Source organism: Caretta caretta, chromosome 8 (genome assembly GCF_965140235.1).
Source record: "Caretta caretta isolate rCarCar2 chromosome 8, rCarCar1.hap1, whole genome shotgun sequence".
NCBI classification, from domain to species: domain Eukaryota; kingdom Metazoa; phylum Chordata; order Testudines; family Cheloniidae; genus Caretta; species Caretta caretta.
Window position 1 is genome coordinate 66,229,361 of NC_134213.1, and position 21,861 is coordinate 66,251,221.

Consider the following 21,861-nt stretch of genomic DNA (forward strand, 5'->3'; position numbering starts at 1 on the left):
ACTTTCCAACTTGCTGCATGTTAAGGATATGAGATTTTGTTTTGCACTCAGCCAATATTATTGGAAGAAATTTTAAGGACTGAAGTAGGAACTAAATGGTAAATAGTCCTTATGTTAGTCCTCTATACAGAGGTGAATTTCACCCCTAGTCTATTAGTGAAATGGAATCCACAGCCAGTATATTGCAATACTTAACAACAAAATGATGATTACCCTTGATTTTTATAAAGGAGGCATATTGTAATGACGTTAGCTTTTGCATGAAATTGTTCTGAAAACAAAATGGTATTTCTTTTTGCTTTCTTACTAACTTTGTGACAAGAACACATTGCAGTCAGTGCAGCTCGTGGTGGTGTAAATTTAAAAAGAGCATCAGCGCACAGAGCATCCAGTACTAATTTGTGCACAAGCGGCCAAATCCTGAAGTCATTACACAGGCAATGGGCTGCAGGATTTGGGACAAGGTGAATACAAACAGTGTACAGCAATGATTGTTTTGTGTTCGGTTTATTGTCCTCTTGTGTTCAGGTTTGCCCAAGTCTCATCTGATCTAGCTATCTCTGACCAAAAGGGAACGAAAAAACAGAACCTTAACCCACATATTTAAAACAGTGTTAGGTTTGTCCTTAACAGTCTCTCATCTCTGATGATAAAATGGTGTGTTCATTCCATCTGTGCTAAAAGTTTACAGTGACACCTCAAATTACACAAAACTCACCAGACTGTAGGCTTAATTACAAATGCCAAATTCAGGTCCGTCTAAAGGTTTGCTAAGGATCCTGAACCTTTTAAGTAACCCTGGGCCAAGATTTTCAGCAATCTTGCCATGATTAGTGTTTGCTTAGGAGGCTTTGCTATGTTATGCATTCAATACAAAACCAGTTTACTACTGAGATTTTGAGTTTGAATAAATGTTATACCAATAAAATAAAAACCAGCAGGATCTTATTAAAGGGGGAAAGGCAAAATACCACATTTATTGTGAATACAGAAAGAATCATAGTGAACAGTTAGTTACAGCTATAACATTCCATTCAATTTCATATTTATTCACACATTCATTCATACACACACACACACAGGTTCTGCAAGGTTATCATCATAGTTACCAGCCTTAGAGTTGCTCATGCCAAGCCACTGGCCAGGTGGCCTGGACATGAAGAGGGAGCAGGGACTTGTCAGATGCTCATCTGATGCTCCTGGAAGTTGGTTCTCACTTTCTAGAGTCCATTTTTATAGGAATTTCTTTCTATGCCAGTCTATGGGAATTGCTTCATCATGCTGTTGCTGAATCAATCAGCAGATGTCACATTCCTGATGGCTCTGTGCTGCCAGATGTTGTGTTGTTCTTTGGTTCTCCCATTCTTGAGGCTGTTGGGTGGATTCCAGTCTGCCCTCTGGGGGTCCTCTGGTTATTTCCACTTGACGCCTTCTTCAGCCGATGGACACTGGATTCTTAGGCTGGCACCTCCCTGATCATTCAGTTATTATCCACACCAAGCATCCATCCACATACATCCTCTATCTCTATTTTAATCACAATTGTTAACAAAGCGAGATGAATACAAGAAAAGAGTGGGGAGTCTCTGGGTGCTGTTTCTATTGTTACAGAGTATTGCTTTGAGCCTTTCTCTGTGTGAGTAGTAGTTGTTACAAAGAATTGCTTGGAGAGCAGACTCTGTCTTAGAATGTACTAACACAATTAGCAGCTTGCAAGTTTCACACAGAGGGAGAGAAACAGTACCAAAAACCAAGAGATCTCTTAATTAGTAATAGCCTGGAATTTAAACTATGGGGAATCAAACTCATTTGTGATTTTAATACAGAACTTCTTTAATATGATCCAACATCTAAAACTCAAAAAAATATATAGGGATGAGGATCCCCACAGCAAGGAGAACACCTTCTATTAATCCCTGTGAACCAAAATTGCTGTTTCACGCAGTTTTAACACCTAGACCCTTCCTTGGGAAATGTTTTCCTTTCTCATTCTTTAATACAGTGTTTCCAGAGAGACAAAGAGGGTCATTGCCAAACCATGAGCTAATGGACTGGCAGTCTGGTAGCAGCACCACAAGGATGGTGCCAGTATAGGTCCCATATTAGATTTCAAGCTCTAGAACCAACAAGCAATGGGAGCATTTCAGAAGCAGTATCCCTGGAGGGAGTGGACCCTATATCATTTCTAGCAACCCCTCAGGGCAATTGCAATAGTGACACTGATGGTCTCCAGAGTGAGCATAGACAGTCCTCCTCCAGTGGAAGGAGATTTGAAAATCTTTGAGAATAGGGGGGAGTACAAAGGGAAATGTTAGATCCTTGGAGTTAAAAGCACCTCCTCACTACCTATCAGTGGGAAAATAGTGAATTAGTATGACACTAAGGCATCTATGTAATCATTCACAAAAGTAGAAAGTTCTGATCTCAGATCTAAACTTCCCTGAAGTTCTGGCATGTTCAGACTCAGGGATTTGGTTCCAGGCCATCTCTATGTAGGTTGTACTCCAAGGGGAGGGTCATTTGTTATAGTAATTTCTGTAGTAATTTTGTAGAGGTCTCTGAGCAGATGTGATAGTATTAATCAAGATAAGGTGAGCAAAGGATGGAGTGGGTACTTTAACAATGTATTGTGGTAACTGAGTTAGCCAGGTCCTGCATGTTACTTTAACATAATGTTTATAGTGTTGTTAATTTGAAGAACCTGATCTTGGTCATTACTTCTATAAAAAAAATAAGTAATTGATTAAAACTGCTCTCTGTACAGCACCTTGAGAATACTTTTACAATGATAGGTTTTATAACAAAGTCAAATCAGTCACTGTAGATAATATATATATGGCCCAATACAGGAAATTGCAATCTATTCCTATCTTGATGTACTAGTGGTCTTTATAATGTAAGTTAGACAAAACAAATACAGTACTTTGAAGTGTGATCAGTTTTACTATTTGCATATTATAGCTAATTAGCAACCACAACAACATCATTCTAAGGGAAAGGTCCACTGGCAACTTAATTCATTATCTTCTATTATTGTGTACCATGTTAAAATGTCAGGCATCTTACACTGTACAAGTCATCACAATTTTAATTAATATAACTAAAACTGATTTAACTATACCTTCTGTCTTTGTCCAGTATGAGCCCATCTCAATTTATATAAAACAAAGGCAGATCTAAAAATCTGAAGCAAATATTTATGAACAACATTAAGTTACTGAGCTAAATTATATATGAAAAGTTCTAAATGAGCTTTAATAGCTATGTAAAAATGTAGTGAAAAGTGAAATGTAGTTGCCAGTGAAAGGTATACAGTCTCACGCTTCAGCAAACAATAGAAACATAATTATGCTTGTGATATTAAATAATCCTTCTCTACAAACCATGCTTGTCACTATAGTATCACATCCTTATGAGAAAGTTTCAGGTATGAAGCTAACTTATGTTAAGTCACCTGCCTGTCCACCCCCTTCTCCCAAACACACCCACTTATCCACAAACAGTAAGTTAATTTACTAAATTATATATGAATTAAATGTCACTAAACTGAAATTACATTATCTCAGCCAGTCAGAATGTCCAGTTGCTGTCCAGTTATTGATCTGTAACTGTAGCTTTATTCCTCAGTTATGCAGTTCCTGGCACTGGTTGAAGAGGATGTAAAATTCAGTGGTACAGTTGGTATTTTATAACTATACACTGTGAAAGTCACTGTAATCTACTAGTCTGGGGACAATTATTAGCCAACTAAAGGATTAATTATTGAAAAAGGACAATACAGTGATTATGCAAATCGCTACACTATGACTGGCTACTGCACCCCATCCATAAGCATTCAGCAAATATGACCACTCAGCTTCAATCTCCCCACTCACATGCTTCCCCCACCAACCCTCTATTTCTCCACCTGATCCTAGATGTTAAATACAATTTAACTTAAAAAAAAGAATTAATTTTAGTGCAGGGAAGGAGCCAGATTGTGCTTTTACGTTTTAGGATTTGTATTAGGATCTGTATGGAAGAGTTCTATAGCAGCGGAATCCTTTGTGGCATTCTGGCTGGCTCAACCAGAATTCCTCCTGAGGAGCCCACTGCAGCAGGATCTCTGCTGCCCCACAAGAGGGTGCAGCATACTCTCCCCTTCAGACCAGTGCTGCTCTGCTGTCCAGTGAAAGGGATGAGGACCTCATCTTTCCTAATCTATGTTTAAGAGGCTACTAGTCCTAGCGAGAATACCACAAGACATTGCAGCGAACGCCGTTCTCTGGATGGCTTGTAACATCTGGGATAAAATTCCACCAACCGAGGGGTGGAAGCAGCCAAGAGGCAGATCCCCTATTACATAGGTTCATCAAATCTGTTCTGATGTTGGACTCTCAGGCCGTCAAGCCCTTGCAGCCACGCAGGAACAGACCAAATGGCGAACGACTGCTACGACCAACTGTTCGGCTAGGTCTTGAAGAAGTAGTCCTAGCTAGGCCTTCTGCCCCCAAATGCTTGCTGGCACCTGTTCAGGGCACAAAAGATTCATTGTGCCACTGCCACAACCCCTTTTGCTTGTGGACAAGGCCAGCCACAAGTCAAGTGACAGGCTGGGGAGAAATTCAGGCAGTCCTGGGCAGTAGCCGGTCAGAGCACCTGTGAGATGGAGAGCACAATTATTATACTAAATCATAAGAGCACCAATCAATTTGATGGTCCCTGTTAACTCAGTCGTATTCATATCTTGGCTTTCAGGCTCAAAGCTTATTTAGCCCAGAATATAGTTTTCCCTTGTAAACAAGATTTGCCTTAAATTCTTACTTAGGCAAAACCTCTCATTGACTTCAGAGAGATCTTTGTGTGTAAGGATCGCAGAATTTGGCCTCATCTAAGTAAATACCTTACAACTGTATTGATCAACTAGAGATTACTTGATCTGGTTTCCGGTATAAGTTTTCCCAAATACATCACTTTTCACAGTTTTAAGATGGGATTTTCAAATGTACTCAGCTTTGGCCTAACATTGCTCCCATTGAATTCATTGTGACTTGTGTTCCTAAGTTACTTAGGCACTTTTGAAAATCCCACCCTCAGGCACCTAAATAGGGATTTAGGCGCTTAGTTTTAAGCTCTTATTTTTGAAAGTGTCAATCATCATGTTGAACCATCTTCTTCTGCATTAAAATCTATTGTGCAATATCAGACCATCAATCTTAAGGCAGGTTTAAGAGTAGCAGCCGTGTTAGTCTGTATCCGCAAAAAGAAAAGGAGTACTTGTGGCACCTTAGAGACTAACCAATTTATTTGAGCATAAGCTTTCGTGAGCTACAGCTCACTTCATCGGATGCAAATCATCATTTAATTTCAAACGGGTTTTTGGTTAATTTGGTTAATTAACCAGCATTGATGGCACAGTATGACTCACTGTTAGGTAAAAGTTATGCTCTTCAGTATGCAATTGCATATGATGTGAATTTGCAGCTCAAGTTACAAGTACTGTAGTTTATTTGGGGTTTTTTAGAGAGACGTGGTATTTGAGGTAATATATTTTATTGGACCAACTTCTGCTGGTGAGAGAGACAAGCTTTTGAGTTTACACAGAGCTCTTCTTCCGGTCTGGGGAATGTACCCAGAGCATCACAGCTAAATACAAGGTTGAAGAGATTGTTTAGCATAAGTAGTTTACACATTTCAAAGGACCATTCTAGGTGAAGTGTCCCCTTTAACATCTCTCCAGTCATAGAGGGGAAAGGAAAAAACCTGGGTAAGTTAAGTGGGTTATAGATTGTTGTAATAAGTCATAAATCCATCTCTATTCAGTCCATGATTTTTAATATCTAGGCAAAGTTATGAATTTAAGCTCCCAGGCTCATCTTTTGAAAGTGGTGTGCAGATTTCCTTTGAGGATGAGAACTGAGAGGTTAGATACAGAGTGAGTGCTTTGTAAAAAGTATTCACACACTGGTGATATGGTGTTTTTGTCTTACATAATTTTTCTGTGTGAGTTCATTTGAAAGTGTAGTGGTTACGTAATTTCACCCACACAGTTGTTATTGGGCCATTTAGTGCACTGGATGAGGTACACCATATGTTGTGATAGGCATGTGAAGAACCCATGGATCTTGAAAGATGTGTTAATCATTATAGCAGTGGAGATATACTCACAGATTTTGCATCTGTTGTTCTGGCAGGGTCTGGTGCTTTGAGTTGGTGAGTCCTGGTCTGGGGGAGCTTCTGATGATGAGCTTGGAGAAGTTGGAGGGTTGTTTGAAGACCGGAAGAGAGGGTTCAGGAAAGATTTCTTTCAGGATGATCCCCATCAAGTATGGGTTGTAATTGTTTGATGATACCCAATATGGGCTCCAATGTGTGGTGGTAGGTGACAACTAGATGTGTACGGTTGAGGGGAGGTATTTCTGTACTGAAGCAGGTTCTCTTGGGACTCTGAGTAGCCCATTCCATGATGGAGTCTACTTTTTTGGTGGAGTGTCCTTGTTTGGTGAAGGTGGTTGTGTGTTAAGATGTATGTCCTAGTCTTTCTCCTCAGAGCATATTCTGTGGTCTCTGAGTGCCTGGCTGTAGATAACAGATTGCTTGGTGCATTTTGGATAGTTACTGGATCTGTGAAAGTAATTGTGGTTATCTGTGAGTGTCTAGCATTTAGTTGCTTCGATACAGAAATAAAACCTACTCTGACTATACACCTCTAGTTGTGTACAGTGCACACAGATACAGCAAATAGGACACCATGCTGTTTAACGTGAACACTTTTTTTCAGAATAGACATTAACTGAGGCTTTTTCATGCACAGTTGACTTTATATAAACTGATTGACACCTTTGGGGGTCGTCTTTCCACTGACTCATAATTTTTCTCACTCTTGAAAAAGGCTTCTGTACACCCAGTATTCTCTAGTTAAAGCTGAAAATTCAACTCATCATATTTACACAATAAAAAAATCCATTCTGTCTTGTTTTTAATTGCAAATCCTCCTCAAGGGACCAATTCTCCTGCTTAGGAGGCAGCCCTGTGCCTTCTACTAGAGAACCAAGTGCAGTCAATTATGGTAATGAAATGTCAATAAATATAAAAATTTAATACAGTCTGCTCTTGGTGAGTGGCAGATGAGGACTTGCCTCCCAGACAAATTTGTTGGTGCTGCAAATATTAAATGCACCTGAAAGAGTAGCTGGTTGCCCGAGAGCTTTCCAGTAGAGGGAAGGTGGGACATTCAGACACCTATTAGGTTTTTCCATTATAGTATAATCACGGCAGTAGGCCAGTAATATTCCTGAAATCCATCCAAACATCTTAACTTATTATTAGGAAGTGAAGATCATATTTTCACCCATGAAGATTCTGAAATTGGTACAGCATTGAGAGATGTTTTTCCCCTAACAAAGCAGTACAATTACAAAAAGGGAAATTAAGTTGTGAATGAGATGATTTTGCTGTGAATAGTTTCACAGCAGTACGTAGCATCATGTCACTACTAGAAAATTGCTGTTCTGACAGATATGTTAACATTGAAAAAAATTATTTACTGAAACAATTAACTTATTTTGGTGATTAAGGTGGTTTGTGGGATGCAGCTTGGGCCAGAGACAAGAACACAGGGTTGCAAGTCAGACTCCTGGGTTCTAAATCCTGGCTTTGTCACTGATTTTTTTTAAACAGTTCTAGTGCATGATGTTGAAACTTGAAATTTAGCAGACAGAATGTCTCCCTCTTGCAAATAAGTGGGTAGGTGAAAATTGGCTTTTATTTATTAAAGCTACTTTTTTAAAAAAATGTTCGTTGTGCATGCACACCAAGTTTTGTAATTCAGGGTATGAATTCCAACATTCAATTCTTTCTGCATGTGAGGATAGTGTAGGAAAGTTCATAGGCAGTCCTAGCTCCTCTACAGAGTAAATGGGGTACATACCAATGAAGGCAAACCCTAAAAGCAGTCCTGCTTTCTTCCCTATATAAAGAAATCTGCTACATTCATTGCAGCAGTGGAATGGTGTGTTGTGGATGAGGCTGCTGTCTATAGCACTCCTGCTTCACTCCTCTAAGAGGAATTAAAGTCCACTGGAATTCACTAAAGCAAATGGGACTTTGTTGGATTGACAGGGGTTGAGAGAGAGAGAAACCACTCCCACAGCCCTAGGAATTTCTATGGGACTCCAGTTTATGGGCTGGAAGAGAGGACACTGCCCCAACTGTCTCATTTATGGAGGTTGCCAGAGGCTGCATCACTCCTCTCAAACACCTGGCACCAGTCTCCTCTGGATCAGTGTACTCACAGCAGGCACGGAGCCCACTTCCTTGGTACACAACAGGAGCAAAGACCAGCCTATGAGGCTCCTCAACCAGTGCCCTCCAAGCAAGGGTACCACAGTGTTTCCTTAGTACAGAGGGCCTTGTACAAGACCTCTTCCAATGGGTAAATTTCACTCAGTCAGCTCGGTTACAGTGAAGTGTTATCTAAAGTTGAGGGTGGATTTCATCTTGTTATAAATAATAATAATAATTAGCTCCTATATAGCCCTTCTCAAACAAATTTAAAAGTGCTTTCCATTGTAAATTCCTTTTTTAAAGTACAGGATTCAACTGCAGAGCAGACAAGTCAGGCTAGATTCTGCCTTCATTTAAACCTGAGCAACCCAACTGAAATCAGGGGTGTGTAAATGAGGCCCAGATATGGCTCTTTATATTTTAAATACAGTAACCTTTTTGATCCTCAAAATAAAGTCCTATGGTGAAAGCCTGGTCCCCATTAAAGTCAATAGCAAAATTCCCATTGACTTTAGTAGGGGCAGGATTTCAGCCCCTTGAATCAAACTATTTTCATGCTCCAGTTTGTAATGGCACCAAATGTTCCCAATCAAGGGTCAGATATGCACTGTACACACACACAGTGAAAAGATGGTCCCTGCCTGAAGGATCTTACAATTACAATCTAGGTATAGGATGAGACACAACAGTTGGATACAACTAACAGATAGAGGAGACAGTTTTGGTAATGCATAGTGTCATATCAAAAATATTTTATCCTTTAATTTAGTACAAACCAGTACTCAAAAATGTTGTTACATACCACAATGCTTTACACCAATAACATTTGAAAAGTACAATGCCGTGCAAGAATAGGTTTCTAAACAAAATCTTCTTGATTTGATTCCATAATTATTTTGAGATTAAAGTAAAATGTTTTACTTCCTGGGGTATCTCACATGCATAAGATTTCTTGAGACTCTCCAACTGGACACAATATCTGGCAATGATAATCAGACAAAAATGTGACCTTCTTTTACAGATGGATTATTCAGTAATAGCATCTCAAGCGGGAGCCACCCTCAACAACCTTATGAGCCACGCACAGGAGCTAGTAGCAAAGCTTCGTTCCCTGCAGTTTGATCTACGGGAGTTTGTGTGTCTCAAATTCTTGGTGCTCTTTAGTTTAGGTAGGTAAATCCTGTTATTTGTGCATGATTTAATATTGATATCTTTTAATTGAAAATCTTTGGCTTTATAAAATGTTTTTTATTTTTTTCTTGAAAAATGAAGTAAGACTTTGAAACATATTTTATGATGTTCACAGTAACCTGGAAATTATTCTTGAATTATCACATTTGGAGCAATGCTATACAATGTAGGAGGGATTTACAAAATAAGGTTCTGTGGAAATGATTCTATGGGATTTAAAAGGGTATGATATGCTTTCAACGTTTACTTTAACATGCTATAAAATTTTAAACCAGGTATATAGTTCTTTGCTAAATTCTAAAGGAGGGTGCAGAAAAACTATAGAAAGGCATAATTTTGTGTTGAATTCTATAAAGCAATTCTGTAAGAGATAGAGAAGTAGTAAGGTTGAAATATGCATGTATTTTGGAAGAGCGTGCATGGTAAGTACACACAGTCTTGTTAGCATTTTGGTGTCAGTATTGCAACACATAAACCAACAACGTAACTAATAGTTTTTAAAAGTACAATGAAAGGCACTAGTAAAGTGTAAATAAATGGTCGTCATTTTATGAAAGATCTATCCAGGAAATAGACTTTAAAGGGGAGATTATTTTGTACTAGTGGAAAGGCCTTAGAATGGAAAAGATACCTATGCAAGACAAATTAGTTAAATCAGTGCTCCCAATGAATCAGTCAAGAAAAATCACTATTGCCAGGAATAAAAAAGGGATTAGGGAGATGGATTCTTATTGATTTCCGGAGACCAGATTTTTCTGCCTGTCGTCTGTTTTAGGTTTGCATTTTGTTGACTTAATAAAGCCAGCAAATACAGCTTTGCCAGGTGAATTTATTATATGCTGATAGACAGCTGAAGGAGGAGACTTGAAAAACATAAATAGGGCCAGATCCAGCCATCCCTCCATAGACAAAAGTCCCATTTATATCAAAGGGCATTTTGTCCAAATAGAAGGTGCGGGACTGAGCCAAATGTAATAAAAACAAATAAATACCAGTAGTGCTGAAATATACTGATATTTTTTCTTTAATTTCAAGTTACAAGCTCTTGTGCAAAGGAATAAAACTTTAAAAATAAAGAATCATTGCAACACATCCTTAAATAAACTGCAGGAGTGAAATGACTGGGCAGCAGCATAAATCCGAGAGCTACGTCCTAATGTTCAAAGTTGTCCCCTAGTGCCTTGCACTCTTCTTGGACTTGCCACCCAGCATTTGTTGAAAACTAGAGTGTTTGTGAAGGAAACTCATTTTAAATATAGGCATCTTAAAAAAGAAAAAATAATTTCTGACATAGAACGTGTAGTGAAATAACATAACCAGAAATGTTATTGGAAAAAACCTGAAGATGTCAGCATTGGCAGGCCTTCTGGGTGATTGCAAGGCTTGTGCATGCTCAATCCCAAAAACAAATGAGGTGTAATTTATCTACTGTCCGCAACATACTAACATTCTGTATTTGGAGATCTGTCTCTTCCCATATGTTAAGTGCAGAGAAGGAAAAGCTTTCTTGGCAGGAGTTGTATTGTCTTATGAATTAACGTGGTGTAAAGCAAGGCATCTGCTTCTTTAGTTCTAGTACAGTATATTTTTGTAGTCATTAGACAATGTTATAGAAAGGTCTGAGGAGACTTACAGCTTTTCCCTGATAAAATATTTTGAGAAATTCATCTCACTTCAGTGGTATTTCAAATTAGCTGAAAAAATGAATTACATTTGGAAAACACTCAAGTTTACTTTAAGCGGTCTTTATGTCTGATCATTATCATCAGCTCCTCAAATACTTGCCATTCAGTTAGGAAGTATTCTGCTCCCTGCCTTTATATTTTTGGCTCTTGGCCTGATTCTGCAAGGTGATGAGCTTGGCTTCAAAGGAGTTGAGGGTATACAGCATCTTGCAATGGTGCCCATCCCTTTGCAGAGACAGAGGGTCTGATTCTCCTCTCACTTACACTAGTGTAAATTAGGGCCAACTCTGCTGAAATCAAAGGAGTTATGTATCAGCATGTTTAAAGCGGTGTACCTGAGAGAGGACCAGTGCATCTGAAAACAGATTAACTCACAGGGCCAAATTCAGGCCTAGCACATCCAAGTACAACATAATTGACTTCAATAGAATGTCTCCTACTTACTGCATGCTTGAATTTGGCCCAATATTTAAAGCTACATGTTATCCTACTAAGAGTAAAATGTAAATATATTAATCATCATCATCCTCATCTGAAGTTTTCACTGGAACTAAGGCAGAAATTTTAAGTAGAATTATGAGACAATTAATATAGTAAACACAGATGTCCTTTCCAGCAAAGCACTTAAGCACATATTTAACTTTAAGCAGATGAATAATCCCCCTGAAGTTAATGATGTTGCTCACAGACTTAAAGCCAAGTATGTGTTTAAGGGCCAGGTTTTTGAACCTATTTAGGCACATAAAGATGCAGATAGTTGCCTAGTGATATTGTCAATATCACTTTTCACCACAGACTTAGCATGCCATTGCCATCCTTACTTCTGCCCTGCCACTGCCACCCCAAGGCTGACAGCTAGAGCCCCGTCGCCTCCAGGTGAGGGATTGGGGGTGGGGGAGAAGGAGAGTCTGAGCTCAGGCTGCCTCCCAATGAAGGATTGAGTAGGGGGGGTGGAGAGGGAAGGAGAGTCCAATCCTGGGTGGTGGGGCTCCGGTTGTCCCCATATCCCCACCTCCCAGGTGTCCATAGCCCTTCTGCACAAGCCCCAGCCCAGCCACCCAGGGCTGACAGCCAGAGCTCTTCACACACACACAAAAAAAGCACAAGCACACAGCACCTCCCTTGGCACATTCCCACGCCTCCCTTGGGAGGCCCGCCCCATAGTTTGAGAACTGCTGGTCTAGATATAAAATTCGAGACGTAGACTGTTAGTATCTGCTAGTAAAGCGATCCAAAGGGCTTGTGCAGAAAAATGCTTTTGATTGATTCCAGAGATAATAAAAGGATGTTGAAGCTTAAATGAGAAGATTTGTATTGTAGTCCCAAAGTCCAGCCAATCCCAAAATTAGCTAGGAACTAGAAAAGAGAGAGTTTTACAGATTTTCCTTGTTCCATTTTTTCCCTTGCCCCTTTTGGCATCTGTTTTCTGGTGCCTCCCACTCCTATCCCATTGTTTCTTCTCTTCTCACTGAAGACCCCTCTCCAAGCCCAGTCCCCCTGGGTAGGTATTCACATTGCTAGCCCACTCTGTGGTCCATTCCACCTTGTCTTCACTGCTATTTTTAACTATGCTAATTACATTAAAGCTAGCAAAAATATGCCTATGCCAATTACAAATCACAGCTTTGATCTAAGTCCATAGCCTAACTCACAAGGAATGGAGAGCAGAGGAGCTGGAGCAGAGCATATCAGGAGAGAGTCAGCAAGCCCAGGTATCTGGAAACAGCATCCCCTTTAAGGAAGCAGGATGGGACCCACAGAGATCATAAGACCAAAATAAATTAGACCGAAATCAATAAACACCCCTTCTCTGCCACAATTAAATCAAGTCTCACCAAAATATAACTAAATTGTTACCTATTTAATTCCCCTCCCACCCCACCTCCGAGAAATTATTCCAGACATTGACAAAATGTAACAGTCCACTGAAGCCTGAGCTCTTCATGGGATTGATCCTACTCCCATTGAAGTCAATGGGAGTTTTGTATTTGTCTTCAATGGGAGCAGGATCACTCTCAGCGAGCCTTTTATGGAAAATCCCATGGAATTTTATGGGGATTAAACAGAGTTCTGTGGAAATTACCTTCAACATTTATAGAAGTTAACAAGGAATGGGATCCTTCCAGTGGGATTTTAGAAACATCCAATAGAATTCTACAGCTGGAGTATAATTTTCTTTAAGATGGTCCAAAACCTACAGAAAAATTATTTTTCTATTAAACTTTATAGGGCATTTCCAAACAGAGCAGCAAACTACGGTCTGGAATTCTATACCCCTATATTCAAAAATAGCCAGATACCACTTGATCTCATTTTACAGGGAACTGAAGACCAAGATGGGTCAAAATAGTAGAAAATACAGGCTTTAATATCCTAATACATAATTCCTCAGAATAGTTCTACCTACAGGTCCTGCTTCATCCGTGGGTTCAGAGCTTTCAATTCCCCCTTGGAATCAATGGAACTTGGGAGTGCTCAGCATGTCTTACATGCAGTTCAGCATCTCACAGGATCAAGTCCCCAGTGTATTAACATTCCATGCACAGATTTTCCATCTCCAAACGCTGGACCTAGAAAGCAAAGTAGCCACAGGTACTAACTGCTTATTATACTACCACCCAAACCTTGAAAATTAATATCTAAATAAAATAATCAGCACACACAGAAACAGCTATCAGTTCCCCCAACAAAATTAAACATCTAACAATTAAAATACTAGTTGCAGACTGCTTGATCATAACAGCTAATATAAACAAAGCTACAAACGTACGAATTATTTACAGATCCAACAATGTCAAAAATATTCCTCTTCACATACACACACAAACAGAAAAGAGCATGTATTTTAGCAGCAGAACAGCATCGTCACCTTCCTGCTTCACTGATTAGCACTAACATTCTGCAGCCCTAAAGCAGAAACAGATACACAGCATAACTTGGGTGAAATCCTCGCTCCCTTGAAGCAAATAGGAATTTTGCCACTGACTTCAGCGAGGCCAGGATTTCACACTTTAGCTCTAAATTAGGTCCCCTTTCTACAAAAGAAAAAGAGTTCAGATTAATTTTTCATTACCTAAATGACTAATTTAAGATGGACATTTTAACAACCAAGCAGGTTTCTCATTGGGATATTTTCTATCATCTTGAGTTTTCAGTGCAACAGATCTTTTCTTTATTGCTGTCCAGTATTTTTACAGTCAAGTCATTTAAACTGAAATCCAGCCACTGTTTTCCCTTTACCAAAACTTCCTATTTGTCCTGCTAGCTTTCACCATTAGAACTAAGCAAGGATTTGTCAACGCTTCCATCAGAACAGTTTGTAAAGTGAAATGCCAATAGGAAGAAAGTTAGACATCATTTGACCCATGTCCAGCCACTTGTCTGCCTGCAGAGCTCACTGCTAGAATAGGCAGCAACTGACTGGTACTTCTCATCTCTGTCAGAACAGAGATAAATGTACTTCATTTAAGAAATGAAGGCTTTATCAATGGGCAAATAATTGCAGAGCAACTATTGATCTTGCATCTCACTTAACATGAGGCAACAGGGACTTGTACAAACAATAAACGTTTAATCATTATGTATGGCAAACAATGGGCTATTAAACAAAGCAAAGAAAGCCTTAGTTTTCAAGCAGGCCACCATGTCACATGGGGTGACAATTGTGATTCACGCTCCCTGGATGTTATATTGTCCATTATGGATGTGCCCCTTTTCTGCCAGATAGGAGCAATATTAGCAAAGAAACCTGTACTTATGTCTGTGTATTCTCTATAGTACTCAAGCACAGATGGGAGAGGACAGCTCTCATTATTGTGCTCCATCATTTGCTTCTTGGAAAGCACACAGAGAAATCTGTGCCGCAACACTTTTCAGTTGGTTCCAAGAGCTCAGCAGCAGCCTGAAGCTGGAAAAGTATTTTGTTATTAATTATTACTATTATTTACTTATATAGCATCCACAGTGTGCTGGGTGATTTACAGACAAGGAATGGTCCCTTGCTCCAAAGAACTTACTATCTAAACAGACAAAAGCTAGCAACAAATACTACTAAAGCTTTGTGGTTCACATGTAACTTGTCACTTCCACAGTTTTTGCTGAGGGTTTATTTTTTATCACATGGTTAGTTAGCCCTTCTTAGGTGAGGAACACTAGGATATCATTTGGAAGCAGTATGTTTTAAAGCGGGATGTGAAGGGGGCATGGGGACTGGTTTGTGGTGGAGTTTCAAGGCTTAGGGATGCACAGATCTGGTGAGTGTGAGATGGAACAAAGTGAGTCATATGGCTTGATCAGGGCAAAGGGGTCTGAGGAGTGAACAGAGGACAATATCAGAGAGCTAGACAGAAACTAATCAGTGCAGGGGTATATGATCCTCAATTTATCATCACACACAGAGACACAACCCAACAAACAGACCTTTAATGCAGCTTCCTCAGAGATCATTCTGCATCTACCACACCTGAACCCAGCCACTTGGATTTTCTGGTTTGGGCTGCTATTGGGTTTGTTAAAGGCACAGTTCACTAAAGGTGCTATAAATTTGGGAACATAAAATAACAAGAGGAAGGATTAGGTCAGACAAAGTTATTCCCAGAAGTTCTATTTCCAGTTCACATGTGCAAGTTACTTAAGACTTTCTGTGTCTCTATTTCACAGTCTGTTAAATTGGAACAATAATAGTTCTTTATCTTAAAGGCTGTTGTGAGGCTCATAGATAATATTCCTAATACTTTGCATTTATATAGCATGTTTCATTCAAAGATCTCAAAACAGATTTTACAAGGTGGAAGTGAAGTATTATGTGGGACAAATTCTGCCCCCAGTAGCTAATGCAGATCTCTAGTTGAGTTCTGTAAAAGCTGACTGCACACATGCATGCAAAGATAGAATTGTTGCCTTAAATATGCTTGATTCTTATTGAAAGTATCAGACAGTACTTATGGTTTAATTTAATCTTATTCAGAATGAGCATCGTGGTCACGCCAGATTTATTGTTTTACCTTTGACAGCTTATAAAATATGCCTCTTTATAACTAGTCTAATATTATGATGGTTTTAAGTGATAACCATTGGAGGTCTTTGTAATGTATTCATCACATACTGTTACCCGAGTGCATTAGAAAAATTGTATCTAGTGAACTCAGATAAGCAAGAGAAATATCCTGGGGTTCTCAGCTTTATTAGCATGCAGCCGTAGTTTTAACTTTCCCCATATGATAGCCTAATTTTGAAAAAATACTTACTGTACACTTGTCAAATAGATGCACATATCTTGATCCTAATGTCTAACTAATGTATGCATCGGAGGATAATACTGGCAAATAAACATTTCCTTAAATTTATGTAATCATTTGGAATTCAGAAAGGATTGATTAGCATTCAGGAGATGTGACCGTTCAATATTTGCACCATAGAGACTTGGCAGAAGCAAATAATTGTACATAAAGCTGATGCTTGTCTTAATTAAACGCAGTATAATAGGTGTTGGAGTTGTTGGGGTTTTTTTCTCTGTCTAGTGAACAAAGCAGTTGAGCCATGGGCAGATATAACTCATTTTGAAGTTCAGAGTTTAAACCTAATCAATATGTATTTATATCAAGGGAAGGAGTGAATTTCATTTATTATGAGATGGCAGCTGGCTGCAATAGCTAAAAACGCCATGAATTTAAGTATATTTTTTCAAACAGCAGTTTGACAATATATTTATCCCATGTGATGCTTGTTACATTAATAGTGTTGTTTACTTAACTGATGGTATTTAGCGTAGATTACTTTTGGAAATGAACAAGATCATTTACATTCCCTGTTCTTTACTCCCAGCCTAAGAATGACTTGCACAAGCAAGGAGACACCTTTAAATTCATTGAGTTGGTTGCTTATTAGTGTAGAGTCGCCCTGGTTATCAGATAAAAGTTTAGTCCTGCAAATATTTACTAGTGTGAGTAATCCCACTGCAGTCAATGGGATTATTCACATTTCTAGGATCAAGCCCTAAGTGTGCCCTAATGGAACTGGTGAGATAGCTAATAAATATTTTTTAGGCAGGTCATAGTAAGTAGGTGTAGTTTTAACAGTGAGGATAATTAATTATTGAACCACCACCTAGGAACATGGTGGATTCTGTGTCACCTGAAGATTTTAAATCATGCCTGGATGGGTTTCTAAAATATATGCTATAGCTTAAATAGAAGTTATGGGCTTGATGGAAGAATTACTGGGGGAGTGGGGTTCTTTGACCTGTGACTAGATGATCATAATGGTCCTTTCTGGCCTTAAAATCTATTAAAGTAGACTTCAGTTGAACTGGGTTGGCCCAATAAAGATATTTCACATATTGCTTTTGTTTATTTTCTATGTCTTTGATCCTAATTGCTTTAGATTTGAACACATTTAGGATTAACTCATGTTATGAAGGATTTTCCGAAGGGGATGGCTGTCAGGAGAATTGTTTTCTATTATTGACTGTCACAAATTCACAATGTGGCTTTGGATTATTCAAATGATGCCTAAATCTCCTTATCTGTAAAATGGTAATAGTATCTATCCACCTTTGTAAGTTATAATGAAATGCTTGAATGAAAGATGCTATATAATTGAAAGTATCGTAACCAAAATATCATCTGGCACTGAGACAGGGTGACTGGATCCTGTGAGTGAAGTAGGTCTAGACAGCTTGCATAGAGTTACTGGGGCCTCTGAAAGGGGAAACTGAGGCAAGCATGACTGTTATACTGCAGTCTGTCACAGGCGGGCACTCTAGGCAGGGCTGCCTTATGACAGACTCCATAGAAGTCACAGCTAAAGGCCCCTGATTAAAGAACCTTTATGGATGTTGGGGGAAGTCTTTTTTCTTTATAAATTGTGTAACATATTGTCCTGAAGGAGTTACCTTCTACATTTTCATGTTGGTGGGAATTAAGGGGCTAAAACTGTGTGGAACCCTTTGAAATGAATCCTTTCAAAGGTCAATTTTCACACCCAAACACTTACATTCCATATATTGTATGGCACAAAATGACACGTACTTGACTTTCCTTTGCAACCTTATATCAAAACCATATTCCTTTGCTACTCTGGCCCTTCTAAATTCAATATAGGGAAAGAAATCAAGCTGTCTTCCTTTCACTTCATCCATCATAACCAGCAACAAAAAGCCAAATAATGGAAAATGAGTCCTGATTCCTGAAGTTGTTACAGATGCTAAATGATGATGGGTGGAGTGAGGATTTTGATAAACTGGTATTCACCCACAAAAGCTTATGCTCCAATACGTCTATTAGTCTATAAGGTGCCACAGGACTCTTTGCCGCTTTTGATAAACTGAGTTGACCATGCAAGACTACTGTTTGCTTCTTGGACAACACTTATTCGGCAAGCTGACAATTTTTTAGTCCAGCCTTCCATGCTGGTTTCCAAACACTGTACAATCAGCTCAGAAGAAAAACAGACAGCTAACATTTGTTTTCTACTTTCCTTTCTTCAAAGACAGGTTTCAGAGTAACAGCCGTGTTAGTCTGTATTCACAAAAAGAAAAGGAGTACTTGTGGCACCTTAGAGACTAACCAATTTATTTGCGCATGAGCTTTCGTGAGCTACAGCTCACTTCATTGGATGCATCCGATGAAGTGAGCTGTAGCTCACAAAAGCTCATGCTCAAATAAATTGGTTAGTCTCTAAGGTGACACAAGTACTCCTTTTCTTTCTTCAAAGAGTTTCTCAATCTATATCTGTTCAGTGTCTATGAAAAAAGTAAATTATTTTAAAGGAGTAAAATGAACAGAGGTGGGGGATTAATAAATTATGAGGAGGAATTAAACCAGCCATTTTGGTTTTTAATCCTTTATAATTCACCTCAGCTCTGGATGTTAGAGTCATGGTTAATAAACTCCTCAAAAGGAAGCAGAGTTACCCTTCTGTTTTATGGTTACATGGATTGTGTTTTAACAACTGCACTAAGCCAAAATTATGTAGAAATTAAATAATCATCATTCATTTGCATTGATTTTATTTGATAAAACACAATGAATGGTGCAGATTCACCTCGGTGTAACTCTACTGAGTTCAATGGAGTTACACCAGGCATGAACTACTTTCGATATGGTCACTATACCTTTGGGGAAGGGGGAATGTTACAGACCAAAAAAAGCCGGCAGTTTCTTTCACTGGGTTTTTAAAAATGCAATTTTTTAAACAACAAAAGGATCAGATGCTGAAGAGAAAATTAGGTCACATATTTATTAGACACAATTTTGTCAGTAATTAGAAACATGGGTATCCAAGTGATGTTTATATTCTATACTGCCTTTATATGCATTCAGTGGGGATTTCAGAATAAGCCTACCAGTATCTTCTGCAATCATAACACCAAGGGACTTTATCTATCTAATGAATTTATAGAATGTCAGTCACTGTAGTATTAGATGCTTCCCCCATTGCTAACATCTATACTGAAAACAGCACATATCAACAGTTGGGTCTGATAGGTCACTTTGGAATTTGTGCACCATATATGTCTTTAATGTAGATTACATATGTTCAATGTTTGTATGGCACTGGATTGCATGTGTTTGGGGGGAGGGAGCGAATGAGCATACATACACAATTTTCAAGTACTGTAAGCAGAAGCAGTAAACTCCTTAGACCAGTTCCTCAGTTTTGGTGTCCCAGGCCCCCTATCCAGCAAAACTTATCCATTTGATTAATTTTGAATTCAATAGGCCCACCCCACATTTTTAAAGGTAAGCATGATCTTAAGTGCTTTGTTGAATTGAGACATATGGTAATATTCTGAATGTATGGATAGATTCTGAAAGTAATTGTAGCAGGCTGAGAGTTAAATATTTTTATGTAGAAGTGATCATTATAGAACTGATAATTCCCCCATCACTCCCTCCCGCCAGAGTAAAACTAAGAGGTTCTTGCAAATCCTTACTGCTGTAAGTAAGCAATGTGTCTAGTTACATAAGTAAGGATTGGCAGGATCTGGCCATAATATCTAACTTGTAGGAGTTTGCAGTACTAAATATATGGAACCTTTAAAAATCTTAACAGTGATTTTCCCAGCCAATTTCTAACATCTCGAGAGTTTGTTTACAAACATTAATTTATGATGAGGTGTAGAAGGGAACAATGAAGTGCTGTAAATAACTATGAGCTAAATCTGAAATATGGAACAATCTACCCCAACAGAGGCCCATTCCACACTGGGATCAGAGTTGTTGGCTACAAACATGTTTAAACACAGCATGAACATAGATGGTCACCTGAAAGCCAACATAAACTTGATAGTCAGCCTCTAAGGGAACACACGCTGCAGTGTGTGCCAAAAATCCCCATCATACTTCTCTCATCCCATTGATGCCCGACGATGCTGTAGCAGCCCTGCCAGGTTGCGAGCAGAGCAGTGCCTTCTCCAGTGCCAAATGGGAGCTTTTATTCCTGTCACCTGCTGGCCAACCAAATGTACACTTGCCTGCCTCTTTGCTGTGCAGCAAGAGTGGACATGACCTCTGCTTCCTACTGCTGAGAGGTCTGATGTGGAGGGCTATGCAAATACATAGTAGCAGTAGCTCCTGATTCATCCTGGCTCTGCATCAAAAGAATCTTTGCAGCCAGGCTGAAGAGATTCTTGGGCCTATCCTACTTACAGCCAAAAACACACAGCTGGAATTAGCCATGGTGGAGACAGGAAAGCCGTTAAGAACTGAAGTAAAGAGCTGCACAAAGGAATCCATTTGCAAGGCACAACAATAACTTTTACTGCTCCTAGAAAACCTGTGTGCAATGCTGCATATTCTTAAGCACCATCTTCTAGTACATTATTTAACTAGCTATATATATATATACAGACATCTCGTTTAGAGAGCACTCTTGTAACTGTGGGGACTGAGGTGGTTAATGAAGACATGTAATAGAGGACCTGGGAGAGAGCGAAGGGGGGACAACTTGGAAAGAGAGAGAGAAGGGGGAGAGACCTGAAAGTGGAGAAAAGGAAGGAATATGGACGCTGGGTGGAGTAGAAGGAACAACTGGGGCAGTTTGAGTGGCTTCCTAGCAAAGGAGGAACGAAAAATAATGGGTGGATCTGCAGGAGAGAAAGGAAAATGGAGGCAAGAGCAGGTCAATAAGAGAGAAGGAAGTTCAGGAAGGAAAACAGATGGGAGGAAAAAGAGCATGTCAGGACAAAAGAGGAAGTGGTGAAAGTGTAAAAGATGAAGGGTAAGAATAGTATAGTATGGGGGTCAGAGGAAAAGATGGCAAGAGAATGGAGGGTCATGAGAAAGAAGTAAAAATATTAAAAAGGTGGGGAGGAGAAAATTGGCAGAAAGGAAAGAAAAATGTAATAGAACTAAGAGTAAAAGTGAGAGATGGAGGGAGAATGAAATAAATAAATGAACAGGAAAAGAGCAATGGAAGAAAGTGCAGAAACAGGCTTCGGTAGTTAGATGCAATTTCTTTGGTGCAGGCACTGTCTTTTTGTACTGTGTTTACAGCACCTCATCCCATGGGTCCTGGTTCATGTCTGGGACTCCTAGACACTACAACAATACAGATACATAATTACGTACATGAGCTCTTAAGGGAAGAGGCCCTATGTCTGTATCTGTTTGTACAATGCCTACCACAATGGTGGAGCATGCAGCAGAAAGTGAGCAGGGTGAACTAGCTTTAGAAGCCCCCAAAATACTCAATGCAGTTTCCAAAACCTCAGCCTGCA

The 21,861-nt window shown here is 39.2% G+C and overlaps 1 protein-coding gene across 2 annotated transcripts in view; it reads left to right on the plus strand.

Annotated features, from left to right (window-relative positions):
- The window catches only part of NR5A2 (nuclear receptor subfamily 5 group A member 2), a 101,762-nt gene that overhangs the window by 61,680 nt on the left and 18,221 nt on the right, over window positions 1–21,861 (plus strand). For both annotated transcript variants that reach the window (XM_075131573.1, XM_048862126.2), the window contains one exon: window positions 9,287–9,434. In XM_075131573.1, the coding sequence (XP_074987674.1) occupies window positions 9,287–9,434 (148 nt within the window). The remainder of the gene's footprint in view (window positions 1–9,286; window positions 9,435–21,861) is intronic.